Source organism: Vigna umbellata, chromosome 6 (genome assembly GCF_029865625.1).
Source record: "Vigna umbellata cultivar VRB3 chromosome 6, Vumbellata_1.0, whole genome shotgun sequence".
Lineage (NCBI taxonomy): Eukaryota > Viridiplantae > Streptophyta > Magnoliopsida > Fabales > Fabaceae > Vigna > Vigna umbellata.
Window position 1 is genome coordinate 14,005,434 of NC_142170.1, and position 13,290 is coordinate 14,018,723.

Consider the following 13,290-nt stretch of genomic DNA (forward strand, 5'->3'; position numbering starts at 1 on the left):
CATATGAACCTGAAAAAGATATAATGTTTTTTTCTATATATGACCTTATCTAATCCTCATTTAATATGACAACTCCGTCAATACACTCTAACAGTTGGTATGTGAAGCAGACATTTAATATGGCGACCCCGTCAATACTCTCTAACGGTTGGTTTCTGAAGCAGACATTAATGGCAGAAGTTAATGCTAAGCTACCTAAGGAAAAGTAAACATTGTGTAACAAATGTATTATAGGACCATCCTCTTTTTTTCATCTTTTCCTATATATCTTACATAATATTAGTGTACCAGTAGGGACCGGACAGCGTATAGACTGGACGTCCGCATGGCCAATGACTACCCAATTACGCGACTTTGCTATTCGTCATCCGGAGGGGCTGGGCAGCGTATAGACCAGACGTCCGTATGGCCAGTGATTACCCAATTACGTGACTTTGCCACTCGTCATCCGGAGGAGCCAGGCAGTGTGTAGACCGGACGTCCGTATGGCCAGTAATTACCCAATCACGCGACTTTGCCGCTCGTCATCCGGATGAACAGCAACTCATATGAGCCGGCCGGCTGTAAGGCCAAATATCAGGAGGCCGGCTGGCCCTACTGCCAGTTGACCAGATTAAGATTAAGATTAAGGTAAGTAGTTGCTAAAAGCTATTGGGCCGAAGTTGGACCGTGATTAACTTTTTAATAATCCCAAACCCATGACAAAAACTATAAATACAGGTCAAAGGTGAATGGTAGAGAAGGACATTTACTGCACATTTATTACTGTTCTATTGAAAACGTCATTGCTCTCAAACTGACTTTGGCAGGTCTCCCCCACCCGCACGCAGAGGAGTGAAATGAAGAATAGGAAGCGAGACCGGACGTCCGAGAGACTAGAAAAGAAAAACGTGGAGGTATTAGACGACTCAGCCCCTACAACCGAAACAATTAAGATGGTTAATGCAAAAGAAAGAAAATAGAAATGTTTGAAAGTGAAACGAGACGGACCAAAACCTTAGGACAGGACAGAGTGAAGAATGATGGTTCTCTAATTGTGAAAGAACCTTGAGTTGCATTACACGGTCAAACATATCATATTGAATTAGTACTCCAATTCAAGAAAATTAAACATTTGTATATAAGGGTTACTTGAAACTACGCCATTAAAAGTAATAATTAATTTTATTATTTTTATATATGCCTCTAAGGAAATAAAGAATTAAGCACCGAATGACGAGTTTACACATTCAACCATTCGTATCTCTAAGTAAAAGTACACTAATAAGAAATTCCAGATCAGCTATCTAATGAAGATTAAGAGAAATAATAAATAAAAATAGTAAGATTTTAATGCAAATTATAGTAACTAATTAATTTTAACTTATTATTACTATGTTATATAACATATTTCTGGAGAAAGTGACTTTTTTTTTAAGAAAAGTTATTTTAACTTTAGTTAATTTTTATATATTCAATATGACCAGCTTCAATTTTAAGAAAATAAAAAGAATCAGTTAAAAATTGAGTAAAATTAACTATAATTATGTTATTTTTTTCGAAAAAAAAAGTCACAGAAATTGGTTAATTCCCCATATTTCCTAGTATATCAAAAGCTATAAAGATTCATTACGTCTTGATATTTTCTCATTACTTTTCTTGAATTTCAGCAAAAACTAATTGTTAGTCAAATCTTCTAAAAGATAAACTTCAATAGAACATTTATCAAACCAATAAAATAAAAAAAATAGCTAGTGATTAATTTTTACGAAACTTTATTTTACAAATTCATAATAACATTTTTAACTTTTATTTATTCAAAGCCTACAAAATAACTTTTCTGTTTTTAATTTGAGATAATATGTAAAACATCAACTATACTTATTGACCTACATGGATATAAAAATAATTACAAAAATTTCTCAATGCGTTACAAGGATTAAGCTTTTGAAGTTGTAAACTATTTTTAAAACAAGAATCAAACTTAATAGTTAACAAGCCTTTTTAAAAAAAACATTTTTAATTAAAAAGGCTAGAATTTATGTTTTTAGAAATTTCCCTTAAAGTCTGACAAACTGACCAATTTATTTCTGCGATCATTTCTTCATTTACATTTGGTTCATTTCTTCGTGTAGTTCACTTTACATATAAGAGGGCAAAACAAAGATAGACTGTTCAATAAATTTAATGCAACAAAAATTGATAATAACACTGTTTTCCAATTCTCATTTTTTATTTGTATAGTGATATGCATTCTACGTTACTGCTATCACCACTCCGAAACAACACAGATTGAGAAAAGTGATCAAACTAAAGATCCTAATAACCAACTTCTTGTACAACATCAATTTCCCTTGTTACAACGTTATTATATGATTCTTATGTTGAGTAAGCGTTTACCTAGCCTACGGCATGAATTCGCTGTCAACACTGAATCCATTGTTATGGTTTGTTCTAGCTAATTCGGTCGCTAAAGCCTCCTGTAGTTCACTCACTACCACACTCATCATTGGCCTTTCTTTGGGATTTGGAGAAACACAAACCATTGCTATTTCTACCGCTTTCCATGCCGACTTATTGTCAAAATTTCCTTCTAAGCTTGAGTCAACTATGGCCCTGATATCTCCTTTTGATATCATCAAGTTAACTCGTTCACTTATGTGACCCGTTTCTTCATTTCCTGCCATTACTGATTGATTTGTAATTATTTCCAAAAGAACAACCCCAAAGCTATAAACATCACTTTTCTGTGTTAATCTATTGGAAGAGTGGTAGCTGCAAGAAAGTCATGAAACCCAAATTATTTACTCTTTCTGGATTTTGTGATGATAACTCAAATATCATGTAGAAAATCTCACTCTATTTTCCTAGAAAATGATCGAAAGGGCAATAATTAAGTTCTTACTGAGGGTCCAGATAACCAAGTGTACCAGCAACAATAGTTGACACATGAGATGTCTCATCATCTGGGAAAACTTTGGAAAGACCAAAATCAGATAACTTTGCTTGGAAGTGTTCATCCAACAAGATGTTTGAAGATTTTACATCTCTATGGATTATAGGAGACTTGCAACCATTATGCAGATATTCCAATCCTGATATTAGATTTAGAATTGCGGTATCGTGTTAAGAAGGTAAAAGGGTTATAACATAAATTCACAGTTTCAATTTTACTTTCTAACCTACGGCTGCATCCACTGCTACACGAAGTCTGTCCTTCCAGCTCAATATTGGTGATTCGTTGTGTTTACCTACAGGAAAAAGTTATGTAACTTTCTGTACATGTTTGTTTTTCTTCAGTAGAAGTTATTCATACGCCTCAGACACTTCTCCAATAATAAAAATTCCATATCCACAGTTTCAAATTTCAAATCTTACTTGGAAATTGATTTAACAAATTTTTAACAAGAAATTGTTTTTATTTTAAACCAACCTGAGAGATGTTCTCGTAAGTTCCCTTTAGCCATGTATTCATATATTAGGCCCTTATTAGTTCCTTCGTTACAGTAACCAATAAGGGATATCAAATTTTTGTGACGAACACTGACTAGAAGTTTAACCTGAAAATAAAAGTCACAATCATGTTAAACCATATAGGTTAGGTACCAAAGTCAGAAACCTAGAGTAAATTGATTAAGAACTTACCTCTGCTTTAAATTGTTGATAACCATGAACTGCTGATGGGGAAAGCATTTTCACTGCAACTTGAGTCTCATCGATAAAGCCCAGGTAAACTGTTCCAAATCCTCCTTTACCAATAATTCTATTGAAATTGTTAGTGATTTGAAGGACATCATTGTATGAATACATTTTACTTTTGCGTTTCAGGAAGGAATCATCATTTTCCGTGGATTGCTGTGAAATGCCAGTCAGATGATTTACTGCCACCGAATCTGTAAATTTTTCAACTGCATTTAAAAATAATTGGTTAAAAGAATAATTTTTTGGCATGTTGTTAACAGAAAATACGATTTTTTTCGTAATTATTTCGGCATTACGTTTTGATTTTTTCCTTTTAAAGATCCACAATATTCCAACGGCTATTAGAATAAATGAAACCCCACTGGTCGAGGCTATTATGGCTGTACGTGTAGCAGTGTTTTTCTTTTTCTTCTCGTTGCATTGGCCAGATTCACATGTATATAGGTTTTTATCGACACTAGCATGGAAATCACAGAAAAATTATGATTCAAGTATCAGTAAACCTTACAAGTAATCCATAACTCAAATACATATATTTATTTTGGTTGTGCTTAGAAATTGGATGGATACTGTATATATGAATCTCTAAAACTGCCTTGAATATAAGTAATTAATAATCATCAGCATAAATAATGAATTTGAGACTTTTTAATAAGATGCATACCTTAGTGAGAGAGAACCTTCGCGTGATTTTTCAACAAGAGCAGAGGGAATTGAACCGGAGAGGAAATTCTTTTCCAACTTTCTAAAAAAATATGGTTTTCTATTATCTGATAGAAAGGATCACCTATACAGTTGTTGAGTAAATGAAGTAACTTACAAGATCTTTAAGTGTTGTAATTGAGACAGAAAATCAGGAACTTCACCATTTAAGTTATTGTTAGATAAATCCCTGGAAAACAGATAGTTTAGCCTTTTTAACTATGTTTAAATCTCAACTCATGTAGGAAATGATATGTCGATTATTCACAAAGTAATAAGTACATAACCGAAACAGTAAAAAGATATAAAACGAGATTTTTCTGTCGGGTGAAATAAAACAAACAGAAAGAAAATGAAAACTAACAGCTTCTCCAACATAGTGAGGTTTGAGATAGAAGAGTCAATCTTTCCTGACAATCCACTAGAAGATAAATTCCTGCTTTGCTCAATGAATAGTTATATAAGATTTCATCGCAGTTTTATAAACCTATAATAATAATAATTTGGCAAGCATGACTTACAAAGCTGTAATTCTGGGAAACTCATTGCCGAGATAAGTACAATTGAGACCATCCCACAAGTAGGCTGCAGGGGAGCATGGATCACCTTCCCAATCCCGTTCCACTCCATAAACTGACTTGATGCTTATAAGCGCATCAACTTTTTTTTAATGCAAAAAAGAGGGGTAGAAGGGAGTTAAGTTCATGTAGAATAGTGTAAACCAAATAAATGGATATAAAAAATGAAAAATACCATCTCCTTGGAATGTTTCTGGTTTCTGTAAGTCTATTACTCTGTAAATTTCAATGCCACTGATGATGGGAGGTAGGGTTGAATTTTCAGTCCTCTCCAGTGAAAATTTAAGTTCTTTCCCACTGATGGCTGACGTCGAAGATATAGTACCCACATCATGGTAGCGGGGAGAGAAATTTGAAAGCCATGATTTAGCGTTCAGCATGATGTTGAATAGTCTTGTCTGATTGGTGGTTAACACTTGAATTTCCGTGAAGTGCATGTACACATAGAATTGGTCAGTTTCATGTTCTGGCTCCCACCTTATTACCAACGGGTCACTATCATTTTGTGGTTCAACTGCGGTGCTCATGATAGGTGCTCCCGGCTTGTAATCATTCTCATTTAAAGAATCTTCGGGAATGGAGGCACTTAGTGGTTTCCAATTTTCGCCCAAGTTACAGGCGTTCCAGGAAGAACGATCATACCAGTAACGATCATAAACATCATCCGGGTAACTGTGAGAAAATCAGAATAAATCAATCAATCTTATAAGGCAAGATATTTAATCCTAAATATAATTTCACCTGTAGCTTGTGTTTGAACCCAAATCGCAGCGCAGGTAATTGTAAAGTTGCAATGATCCGAATTGAGTGACGTATGTATCATTTTTCAAGGTCCTCAATTCAATGACTGATATAAATGGTGTGCCATTGCCTGTGTCAACCAGACAGATTTGCACATAATCCATTGAAGGTACATGAATGATCTCCTTCAATTTGTCCTTGGATGCATTGAATATAGTGACTGTAACCCAGTGGTTAGGTCCGAGAAGAAGATCAAACTGTGGTAACATATTTCGGCCATCATAATTTCCGTACAGAAAAGAAGTGCGTATGAGATACTTAGAGGCTTTTGTGACGCTTATTTTGTAGCAGTTCCTTTTTCCTTCCGGGAAGCTTCTCAGCCTCCACAGTTGTCGTTGATTACTGTATCTGCTCATCTCTTCAGATGATATTGTCCCACTTACACCAGTATTTATGAAATCTGCATCCGAAACGTAATTTATGTCTAGTGACGGCTCAGTATAGTTCACACCTGCTTGAGCTCCGCAATCTATGCTGATGAATCCTAAAACATAAACATGCAAAAATATGCATGGCACTCTTCAGCTAAACTTTTATAAAATAATAATGATATAATGAAAATGCATGTTTTAATTTGTTAACAAACCTGGTTGGCCCTTAGCTTGAATGAGAATGACAAGAACTATAATTCCTACAAAAGTAACTAGGAAACTCGATGACATTCCCATTTTTCACGACCTTGTGCTTTCTGGGTTTGAAGTAGACTATGGCACATATATATGAGCTTGCCTTGTTGCTGTTGTGAGTTGCACTACAAAAGGAACTATGTTTGTGTTCGGGCGACTAGGTCAATGTCAACTTGGAGGTAAGTCTAACCAGTTTTTCTACTTCTTTAATTGTTTGTTCCTTTCCATTTCAGTCTAACTATTTATTCTCCCTTTTCAGCTACTGCAGGAGGAACATCCACTTGCTTACTCAGTATTTTCTGTCGTATTCATCACTTATCACTCATCCACTTGCATCAAATAAATGAAAACAAAAATGAATTAAAAACATTACAACTAAGCTTCTTAAAAAATATAAAACTAGCAATAAAATGCTTATGTATGTAATATGATGTGTATGTTAGAATGATGGAAAGCCGGAAGGCTTTTGAAATCCCGCCATTGTTTCAGGATACTAGCAAATTGCTAATAAAACACAATATTAGAAATTGAGATTTGATTAAGTCCCACGTTAAATTGAATAGCCAGAAAGTTTAACGCTAGGGAAAAAAACCTATAAATTTATTGGTAGAAGATAATATGAATCTCTTATATTACTTGAACTCATACTTTATTAGTATTTTTCTGTGAATCCCTTTCAAAAGACCCACACAAATAATAAAGATTTTAATATTATGTCATTCTAAGTTGAAGGAGAGCAAACTATCTCCATGGTTGGAAGTTATGAAGTAAAAACTAACCCTAAATGTTATAAGTCTAAAGAGTTTCGCATTTCTTAATTGAACCCTCCATGGTTCAATTTTAGTCTAATTATTCTTTCTTCCTCCATGGTAGGAACATCCACTTGCTTCTTACTTAGAGTTTCCTGTCATATTCATCAGTTGTCACTCATCATACAAATAATACTACATTCACTGGTCAAACAATGTAAATTGCAATTAAAACCAATGTATGCATCTTAATAAATAATATCTACCTATCAGAACAATTGTCGTCCTAATTATCTCACACACTAACCCAAAATACTTAAAAAATTATCTTCATTATAAACCTACTTTGAGAGAAACAAAGAGCATAACAGAAACATTTTAAGAATTAAAAATAATAAATATTACACTTAAATATTAAATCCTTATTTATATTAAAAGAGGGTGTGTATTAAATCAACAAAAAATATTTCCATTTGTACGTGTTCTGAACCTTTATATATGGTAAGAAGATGGAAGCCTTTAGAAATTTTATGCTGATCAATAGCTTTTAGAAATTCTTACTTTGATTTGGTGAAGCTAAATTTAGCCTAAACTCAAAAATTATAACAAAAAATGAAACTCGTCTTTTATAATCTAAAAGTGTACGTGCACTTATATGAATACAGAAAAATTGATCTTTAATGAGTTCTTTAAGAATTTTATCTACTTAGGAATGCTATAAAAACAACTAGTGGGAATAGCTTTTTTACATGATTCAACTTCCTCTGAAAATCTTTTTCTAGGTCGAATTTCTTCCTGGTGACCGAGGTCATTGAATTTGTTACTTTGTTATATTGTAAATTTCAATGCCACTGATGATGGGAGGTAGGGTTGAATTTTCAGTCCTCTCCAGTGAAAATTTAAGTTCTTTCCCACTGATGGCTGACGTCGAAGATATAGTAAGCCAATCATGGTACACTGGAGAACAATTTGGAAACCATGATTCAGCGTTTATCATGATGTTGAATTGTCTTGTCTGATTCGTGGTCAACACTTGAATTTCCGTGAAGTACATGTGCACATAGAATTGGTCAGTTTCATGTTGTGGTTCCCACCTTATTACCAACGGAGCACTATCATTTGCTGGTGTGACTGCGGTGCTCATGATAGTTGCTCCCGGCTTGTAATCATTCTCATTTAAAGAATCATCGGGAATGGAGGCATTTAGTGGTTTCCAATTTTCGCCGAAGTTACAGGCGTTCCAGAAAGAACGATCATACCAGTAACGATCATAAACATCATCCGGGTAACTGTGAGAAAATCAGAATAAATCAATCAATCTTATAAGGCAAGATATTTAATCCTAAATATAATTTCACCTGTAGCTTGTGTTTGAACCCAAATCGCAGCGCAGGTAAAATTCCAATGATCCGAATTGAGTGACGTATGTATCATTTTTCAAGGTCCTCAATTCAATGACTGATATAAATGGTGTGCCATTGCCTGTGTCAACCTGACAGATTTGCACATAATCCATTGAAGGTACATGAATGATCTCCTTGAATTGGTCCTTGGATGCATTGAATATAGTGACTGTAACCCAGTGGTTAGGTCCGAGAAGAAGATCAAACTGTGGTAACATATTTCGGCCATCATAATTTCCGTACAGAAAAACAGTGCGGATGAAATACTTAGAGCCTCCTGTGACATTTATTTTGTAACAGTTCCTTTTCCCGTCTGGGAAGCTTCGAAGCCACCGCAGTTGCCGTTGATTTTTTGTGCCGATGAGCGCTTCAGATGATATATTCCCAATCAAACCAGTATTTATGAAATTTGCGTCCGAAACATAATTTATACCAAATCCTAAATCGGTATAGTTCAAACCTGGATCAGCTCCGCAATCTATGCCGAAGAATCCTAAAACATAAAATTGCATTTAGTACTGATAATGTTACTATACATTTCTAGATAATTAAATCTTCTATGATTCTCAAAAAAAAAAGAAATTCAGTAATAAAAATAGTAAAAATAAAAGTAAAAGTAACGTAATTTACATTTATTTAACATATATTATAAAAAAAAGTCAAAAATAAATAATTTAAAAAAATAAAAATATAATATCAAATAAAAGTAAAAAAAAAAATATAATTTGTCTAACTTATTAGAAAGTTCAAGATATTATTAAAAAAATATCTGATGGATTGGATGATTCCTATAAAAAGGCACTGCCATTGCACTTGATTGAGAAATCAGTGTAATTGTGCACTCCTTTCTCCGTGTCATTGCTGCCTGCCCTCTATCCTACGTACCCTCATCTATGGACTCTAACCTTTTGATAAATGTGAAGTATAGTTCAAGAGTATGCGAAATATTATATATTTAACCTCAAAAACAATTTATTTAGGCTCACGACGAAAAAAACAAATAGAAATTAGTTTCCAAATATTCTAGTTTGATGATAATTTTTTTTTAATTAGTATCAAATTAGTCCTTAAAATTATATCTTAACCATACAATAGTTTTATTATTAACATCATGATAGAATTATTTATATATTTAGAAACTAAATCAGTTTTTTTTTCTTCTTCTTAAGAATAAAACTAGAAACTTCTCACCAATTCAGACACTGAATTAATTAATTATTTATCAATTATTTTCTTTCGACGGTTGATTTATTCATATCGACAGTAGATTTTATTCACTTGAATGAATTTGAGAGAGAATAATTGAGTGAATTTGAGAGAATTTGGAAATAAATTTTTTTGTTAGTTTATTTGAGTGGATTTGGAGGTAAGTGAGAGTGAATTTAGAAGTAAATTTTTTTAATTTGTCACAACAATCAAATCCTACACTAATTCTCACAAAAGTTGCTTCCAAATTAACTCTCACCTACTTCAAAATTCATTCAAATAAACAAAAAAAAGTTAACTTCAAATCCTCTCAAATTCTCTCAATCACTCTCCCTGAAATCCATTCAAGTGAACAAGTTTTATCTTTCTAGAATCTAACAATTATTAATTATTTTCTCTTTAAAATCTTAAATATTTATATGTAGAAGTTCATAACCAATGAACGGATATTCATAACTAATAACCAAAGATTTATTGTTGGTTGGAAATCCAAATCACACATTGAACAAGAGAAAGTGCAATATTATACAAAATATGTTTAGTGACACTTAAGTAACTTAAGCAATATGTTGTAAGTCTAGTGGTATACATAAGTGGTGACTAATCACTCCATGCATCACTTAAGGTCACTCGAGCATCAACATCGATTTTCAAGCTATGTGAATACCATTGTTTCTCTCTTAGGTCTCTCAATGCTCAAGAGCAAGAGTGGTCATTCAAATGTTGAAATGGTAGTGATACATAGTGTTTTTGGAACTTGTTGAATTGTAAACAGGTCTCCTTGGTCAAATAAAGATACACTTTTCAACTCATAAAAGAACACAGAGCTCTAATTTTCTCTCTTCTCGGTGTCACACACCCCTTTCTTTTCCTTTTTTCTCTTTCACGCTAGACGTTGTAGTTCTTTCTCTCTCTCTTGTGGTTCTCATTGGTGGTGGTGTTATAAACCGTTAAATAATGATACAATGAAGTTGTTTGAAAAAACGAATGTTTTGCTTTAACAAACCTGGTTGAGCATGAGCTTGGATGAGTAGAACAGTTAGAAAAGCAACGTAACACAGTGTATAGGATGACAGACATGCGAGCACCAGCACCATGACTTAGACGAACTGGTGAAGGAGTCAACGTGAAGCTAATTGCAAGCACTTTTTAGCTTTAATTTCTCTTTCCGTGTTTAAGCCTTCGATCTGCATCATAAAAATAATACTACTGAATAATATATTTTTATGACCAAAGTGTAATTTATTTTGAAAACACAGCTAGCATAAAAGACGTAATATTAGCACAATAACTGTGCAATGATTGACTGCTATATGCTATAAAAAGATACAGAAAAATATTTAGACAAAGAATGGCAGAACCAACCTAATCAACTTCCTAACCACTTGGAGGAGTATATACAAAAGAGACCAATAATAAACACTTTAAATTTTAATTTTGCTGTCATTGATCTTAAAGTTTATTGTCATTTAAGTAAACAACTAAAATTTTAATACTATCCTAATTAATCATTAAAAATTTTCATTTTTCATAAATGATTTTTTCTAACACATTTGAGTTAAATCATTTACATTAAATGTTACTAATTTACTAATTTTCTTCTTCTTTTTATTACAGTTTTTATATATTAAATAATAAAAAATAGAAAAATAAAGTAAAAACCAAAAAAAATAAAAAAAAATATAGATTATGTTTATTAAATTTATTATGTTTTTAAATCATTATAGATTATATAAAAAAAATATATAGACTTTTATTATAAGTATTTTTTAAATCATATTAATTATATTTTTAGTTGATGACAGTGGAAATTATACACTTACACTTCATAGTTGTCAAATTTAATGAATAAGAAAAAAATTTAAATTGTGTGCGAACTTATTTATTAACTGTTTGTATAGGAAAAGAATAATAATGTGTTTTATTCAACATGTCAAGTTGATACATTCTTAAAACGAGGTCAGACTAAATATTCTTTTTTAAAAAGCAAAGAAATCACTGTTTATTATTATTATTTTTTTTTGCTTGATTCATTTTAACAGTCGTATTTTTATTATATATAAAAAAATTGCTACAAAGAAAATAAAATATTATCATTAAAAAAATTATTTAACTCAAACTTATTACAAAAAGAAATTATGCGCGCTGTTGAAAACAGAAATAATTGTACATTATCAAAGAGTAACCAATCAACAATTAGAAAACGAGATACTCCACGTGGCAAGTTTAGGATGAAGAATATACAAAGGTTTAATAGCCAATTTAGTCCCCACTTTGGTTGAAAAATCTCAATTTAGTCCCTCGTTATAAAAGTGTTTTGAATTAGTCCTAACTTTTAAAATAGTGGGTCAGATTGGTCCTTTATGTTAAATATAAGTTAACAAAATTAATGGATGATGATGTGACACAACTTAAAGCTAACGAGGGACCAATCTAACACATCAGCTTTAAGCTGTGTCACATCATCATCCATTAATTTCGTTAACTTATATTTAACGAAAGAGACCAATCTGACCCACTATTTTAAAAGTTAGGACTAATGTAAAACACTTTTATAACGAGGGACTAAATTGAGATTTTTCAACCAAAGTAAGGACTAAATTGGCTATTAAACCATATACAAAATATCCATTTAAGTTTATAGAGAAGTTTTTGAATAAATATTTTGAATAAGTCTCACAAGGTTTTAATCATTAAAAGAAGAAAAGTCCTTGTTTGTAAATGCAAAGTTTTCCACCCTTATCTATAATCTTTTGGCAAATGAGAAGTTTTGGTTCAAGGTGAGATATTACATATTTAGTCTTTAAAACAAGTTGTTTCTGTAGGGGTGTGGAGACCAAGATACGAACCTAACAACCTTGCTCCGTTTCTCTCTTGTGCTGGTTTCACTGTGTTGTAGTTCTCTCTCTCTTCTCTGATCCTCGTAAGCACAGTGGGTTGGGTACCTGCAAAGGCACTCCGACGCTCAAGTCAACAGGGGTGTTGTTTGAAATATGAAAATCTCAATCAATTTTCTCTTAGGGGAAAAACGTACCTTTTTTCTGGTGTGCTTCGTATATTTAAATTAGCATAATAAACCGTTTACCTGAAAATCCGGTCAGTTACTGAAGTAGAAGTTGTAACCGTCGAATTGTGCGCTGACACTGAGTCAATTATTTCCACGATATATGGTCGTGATTCGCGGCGTTATTCAGTCAAGGTGTGTAACTGCTTAACTGCTAGATCACGGTGTCACATTCTGTATGTCGATCATCATTCGTGTCGACCTAAGTGGATGACGTGTCGGACGTATGTCTCATGTCGCGACATCGCTTATGCGGCTGTCGAGCCTCAAATGGTCGAGAGCGCCACGTGGTCGTAATCAATTACGGTCGGTTATCAAGTGATCGACCAAGCTGTGTGGTCGAACGTCATTACAGTAACCTTCAGTGGTTGTTATTGGTTGACCGTTGGAGGGTTAGGTATCCTATAGTACATGCCCCCCAAGTCCGAGTAAATGGGTGACAAAGTTACGAAGGACTTTGAGTATTGTTTGAAGAATCGA

At 33.0% G+C, this 13,290-nt stretch overlaps 1 protein-coding gene across 1 annotated transcript; it reads right to left on the minus strand.

Annotated features, from left to right (window-relative positions):
• Nucleotides 1–2,260: 2,260 nt before the first annotated feature.
• On the minus strand, nucleotides 2,261–12,738 carry LOC124820339 (LRR receptor-like serine/threonine-protein kinase IOS1). The gene is made up of 14 exons (XM_088092454.1): nucleotides 12,596–12,738; nucleotides 10,753–10,933; nucleotides 5,703–6,246; nucleotides 5,137–5,633; nucleotides 4,905–5,043; nucleotides 4,748–4,819; nucleotides 4,502–4,573; nucleotides 4,346–4,426; nucleotides 3,978–4,138; nucleotides 3,625–3,887; nucleotides 3,413–3,539; nucleotides 3,162–3,230; nucleotides 2,885–3,074; nucleotides 2,261–2,754 (listed from the first exon to the last, which is right to left on the minus strand). The coding sequence occupies exons 2-14, from the start codon at nucleotides 10,841–10,843 to the stop codon at nucleotides 2,385–2,387; spliced, it is 2,676 nt and encodes an 891-aa protein (XP_087948580.1). The 5' UTR covers nucleotides 10,844–10,933; nucleotides 12,596–12,738; the 3' UTR covers nucleotides 2,261–2,384.
• Between the last annotated feature and the right edge of the window lie 552 nt (nucleotides 12,739–13,290).